This window comes from Neodiprion pinetum, chromosome 4 (assembly GCF_021155775.2).
Source record: "Neodiprion pinetum isolate iyNeoPine1 chromosome 4, iyNeoPine1.2, whole genome shotgun sequence".
Taxonomy (NCBI): domain Eukaryota; kingdom Metazoa; phylum Arthropoda; class Insecta; order Hymenoptera; family Diprionidae; genus Neodiprion; species Neodiprion pinetum.
Genome location: NC_060235.2, coordinates 27,575,140 through 27,580,388, shown reverse-complemented (window position 1 = coordinate 27,580,388; position 5,249 = coordinate 27,575,140). Strand labels below are relative to the sequence as shown.

Here is a 5,249-nt window from a genome sequence, read left to right as displayed (position 1 = left end):
GTAGTGAAATAAATAATGAAGGAGAGAATACGGCATTCATAGACGTACAGTATTAGACAGTAGAGGGTATAGTATAATATAAAAGGAATATAAATAACGGAGTGATTAATAGAACATAATACAGGATAAAATAATGTTAAATATTCGCATTTGTATGCATATATACATGTCATTGTGTATGTATATATATATATATGTATATATATGTAAGTGTCTATCTATGTAGTATATCTATACGCGTAGGTGATTATTATTTACACTCACGCATATACATATCTACGTATACGTATATCGACGATAATCGATTTTATTTACATGGAGCAGTAATTCTCTGCACAAAAATAATACATACATATATATATATACATATATACATATATATACATGTATATATATATATATATGTATTTGTATATATGTATGTATATACGTATATCACTATATAACATTTAACCAGATCACGTGTGTATAATAAATATAAATTGTTTCGGCACGATACATATTACATGGTGAACTATTGTGCTATTCTTGCATTACATTATCACGGACTGCATGATATTTTTTACTCCATTGCTTTTTTTCATTCACCCCCCCCTCCCCCCCCCCCCCCCTTTTTATCATCGTTCACTGCTTATGCCGACCGGAAATCTAGCCACAAGGCTTCATACCTTGTCAAGAGGCTGTGTGCGCGTGTGTGTGTGTAGATTTATAAGAGACAACGGTGCGATATGCTCAGCTCTGTGTTCATAGATCTCACTTACCCACCGGCGATCCGTCGGATCAGCGATCATAAATTTTTGCTACACATACGATAATTGACTTTCACGTCGTCCGCACGATCATACAGATCTCAAATATATTTCTCGTATTCCCCCCCTCCCCCCCCCCCCCCCCCCCGACACACATCTCGGGCTAGTCGTAGGTACACGATGAGACAAAACGGCAAACGCGCCGATTCTTTCTCGACCCTTCTCCTTCGGGACTCCATTACTCGAGGGATCGCAGATAGCGTATCACGCGTCGACGGATCGTTCGCGACCGACTTCGTACCGCACTCGTTGTTACCGTTGCGTCGCAATTTCTACTGGTAAATGTTCCCTCAGACGTAAGCGAACGTCGACGCATGCCGCCACTGACGCTGATCAACGCTGTAAGAAACGAGGCGACGTCTTCGTCGAGGCACGAAGCGTCCTTCCGCCTTGGTCGAACACCGCTCGAGCTTTTAATGCCAGCCAGACAGCCAGCCAGTCAGTCAGTCAGTCGTATCTCTGTCATTCCACTGTGTGATCCACTATCGCCATCGCTTTCCATTTTCCTAATCCCGTCCGATCCTCTTGTGTATCTGCTGATGCTTTATCAGGTGTGCCTTCTGCCTGAACGCCTTGCCGCATACTTCGCACCTGAACGGTTTCTCCCCGGTATGCGTTCTCAGGTGCACCTTTATGTTGCTCTTGTTGAGAAATCCCCTGTTGCATATCGAGCACCTGTGAACGGGCTTCTCCTTGCCGCCTATCAGTCCCGACTCGGTACCGTAAGGCAGTCCCGTGGTGGTCGAGGGGTTCTTTTTCGAAGCGTTCTGTCCCCCCGTTGGTTGTCTACTCCGCTTTCTGGACATCGCCGGGGTGGTGAAGGACGGATGAAGGGGATGGTCGGGACTGCAGGAGGTCGAAACGCGTCCCGGCGGACTGACCGGAGGATAGGGACTCGTCGAGGAGGGTGTCTCGCCGCAGGAGGCGTTCTGGATGCTGTTGTTGGGCGCCTGCAGTCGGGCGTAAAGAAGCGGCGTGCCGTTCTGGAGCAGGTTGTTCATGGTCGACGCCGCGTGTTGCTGACCCTGACTCGAGTTGGCGTTGGCGTTTCCCGCGTTCGCGTTACCGTACATCTGAGAGAAGGGACTCGGCGACGAGTTGTTGTTCTGCTGTTGCTGTTGCTGATGTTGCTGTTGCTGTTGCTGTTGTTGCTGCTGCTGCTGTTGCTGCTGCTGTTGCTGCTGCTGCTGCTGCTGCTGTTGCTGCTGTTGGGTCTTCGGCGAGCACTCGACGGACATCCAGTCCTGCAGTTCGAACCACTGTTCGTCCCGCGAGGCGTTCGGATCGTTTTCGGATCCGGGTCCGTTTCCGCCCCCAGGTACGGTGGTATCGGCTATCGCCGAGCTGATGATGGCCGCGATGTCCTCGATGTCGTAGTCCTCCTGTTGCGTCGACTGCGGCACCTGCTTCTGGCTGCCCTGGGGACACGGAGTGCTCGAGGAGACGACCTGCGTGTCGTAGAACTCCTGATTCGACGAGGGGGTCGGCGACGAGGACGGGATCCCCTCGGGCCGCTGACTCGCTATCGCGTGAAAGTGCCGACCCGGGATGCCGTTTATGCTGAGGTGCCCGGTGTACCCGGTGAACGGCGGTAGCGGCCTCAGCTCGGCCAGTGACTGGGAAGGGACTCCGACCGAGTTGCCGAGGAAGTAGCTGTCCAGAGCATCCTGGAAACCGGCCGCCGTTTGCTTCACGTCCGCCGAGTCGAGGAAGTCCGTGCCCGTCTCGCCCCACGGCGAAAGGAGGATGCTGTCGACGCCGACGACCTCCGCCGGCGAGCCACCCACCACTATGTTGTTCCCCTGTACCGCGTGGTGCGACTGCTCGACTCCCGAGTTCGGGCCCATAAGGTGCGGCGGGGCCCCCTGAGGCCCGCCCTGCTGGGTCTCGTACTTCATGCCGACGATGAGATCGGAAGCCGACGGCGGCGAATCGTCGCAGCGCGTCGTCGTGGACTGGAGTATCCGGCGCAGGTCTTCCTTGGACAGAGCGCCCGGCTGCAGTCCGGACCTCGGTCTGTTCGAGTGGCGGTTCTGGGAGGTCGATATGACGTTGTAGGGCGAGGTGGCGGCGAGGTTTTCGTCGGGGTCGTCCAAGACGTCGCAGCAATACTCGACCTTGACCCCGGACGAGCAGTTGGTCCGCTCGTTCGAGAGGCCCTGATTGTACTCGGACTTTACGGAGTTCGGGGTGGCGACGGCTTCGGCGTTCGTCGAGGAGGTCGAGACGCGGGAGGTCGAGAGCAGCGTGCTCAAGAGCGAGGTGTTGAAGTCGCGGACCGAGCTGCAGGGCCCGTCGGCGGAGCCGCGGGGGCCTGGCGCTGAGTCTGGGGCCTCCTCGGACTTTATCCTGACGTTGAGGGAGGACAGGATACCGTGCAGCGAGTCGGGGGAGGTCGCCTCGGCGACGCTGCTCCCCGGGAAGTCCTGGACCCCGGTCGACGCCAGGAGCGAGCAGAGGATGTTGCTTTGGGTCACCGATATCCCGTCTCGCGGCGGCGGCGGCGACGCCGTTTGCTGGTGCTGCTGCACGCTGTCCGACGCCGTTGACGCCGTGGCGAGGAGGGCCGACAGCACGGTGCTCTGACCTGAGGAGACGTGTTGGTAGCCCGAGGAGACTACCGATCCTGCATTTGCCTCCCGCTGCTCCAAGTTCGCGTGCTGCTGTTGCTGTGGCTGTGGCTGTTGCTGGTGCTGCTGCTGGTGCTGTTGATGCTGCCGCAGGCAGCTCGGCCCGACGTCGAGGGCCGATATCTGCACGCTCCGCGTGGTACCGCAGCTCGAAACCACTATCCCCGGGTGGTGACTGCACGCCGTCGAGCCCGACGACGAGTACGGGCTGGGTGTCGGCGAACTCGGGGTCGTCGTCGCCGCTGGACTCCCGTAGTTGCCGATCGAGGCCGCTGACGACGTCGACCTGGGCCCCTCGTCGACGCGGGCGGGGCCTGGGGGAAAGAAGGGACCAGGGCTCCACCAGGGATCCACTCTACTGCCGGGGGTGCTGCAGCCTCCAACGGCCCCGCGAGGACCTGGAACAGTAAATGGAACATCGAAACACGTTAGCCGGGGGCAAGGAATCCGTCAGGCGAGTCCATACTGGCCCGTCATCGATGCCTCGACTCGGTCAGCTTGCGAGAGCCAGTTGTAAACTCATACCGCGGATACTCTTTATTCAAAGAATCAAATTGGGGATAGCCGACTTGTTGTCGCAGCTTGGTTACTGTACTGTCACTTCGTCTCGATAACTGGAAAGAACCCCGAACGGTTCTTGGATACCAAACGAAACAGTATTAAATGAAATGGAGTGGAAGTGACGAGGTGCTTCGATGAAAATGAGTAACCCGGTGAGCGCTTGGCAGTACCGGAAATGTTCATGGCATCGATTTAAATTTATTTACTGTCAAATCTTGACGCATTTCTTCTTCCGTAGGTAATACGTAATTTTGCGAGCGTTACGCACGCAGGTGCCACCCTTCTCGACAAAAGAACCTTCACGAAAAGACGGAACAGTTCCAACCACCTTTTCGATAACAGGTCTTTAACGAGCGTCTATTTTCGGTGGCAATCGAGGAGAACCGACGGATGGTTAGTGACGCTGATCTCGAGGATGCTATATTTCTTAGATTCCTATCCACCTCTAATTTCGACCACGGTTGGTAGTCGTTATCATTGTTTTGTCGCAGAAAACGACTTCTATAACCCACGGGGAAACGAGTATACAAATAATTCGCACACGGTATGGTACGACGACTATCTCGATTCTGCAACACGATTCTTACTACACTAAAATACAACGTTCTATCACGTAGATGAATAATTCCCATATAGTTTCAGTAAACCCTTTGCTCCGTGTGGTCGTAAAGGTCGGCCGCGTCCGTCTAACACACCCAAGTCATCGGTAAAAGCAACATCGAAAACTGCGTTAATGAAAGACAATGACTCCACGATGTTTTCATAAAAAGTACATCGGAGTAGCGATTAGTTTTTGAGAGAAAGCAAACTCGGCGACGATGCCATAGCGGCGAATAGACTAAAACCGTCTGTTCGTACCATATGCTCAAGATTCAGGATAAAACCGCGAGCCGTTCGAGGAGATAACCGCCCGCGGGGGAAAAAGGCTGAGGGGCTTATATCGCGAGTATCGTCGTCGATGGTAGTCGAGAAGGCTCACGCAGTCGGTGATCGAGTGACCACCACCACCACCACCACCACGCTGACGATGGGTCGAGAAGAAAGACTTGCTCCGACTAACTAGGTCAGTGGCACAGAAACCAGCCACGGACGGGTACCCCGCGACGCTTCACCAACCAAATTGTTTTGCTCGCGGACCCTTTTTTTCAGAAGTCACGACCGCCATTGGAATGGCTCGCATGACACGCGTTTCGCCGTGCAGGTCCGAGGCTTGCCGGTCTGTTTTTAAGAAACTTCAAAAAATCAAAAA

At 54.0% G+C, this 5,249-nt stretch overlaps 1 protein-coding gene across 1 annotated transcript; it reads right to left on the bottom strand.

Annotated features, from left to right (window-relative positions):
* Positions 1-617: 617 nt before the first annotated feature.
* Positions 618-2,698, bottom strand: ich (zinc finger protein ichor). The gene has a single exon (XM_046622718.2). The coding sequence runs from the start codon at positions 2,654-2,656 to the stop codon at positions 1,316-1,318; it is 1,341 nt and encodes a 446-aa protein (XP_046478674.2). The 5' UTR covers positions 2,657-2,698; the 3' UTR covers positions 618-1,315.
* Positions 2,699-5,249: the final 2,551 nt, after the last annotated feature.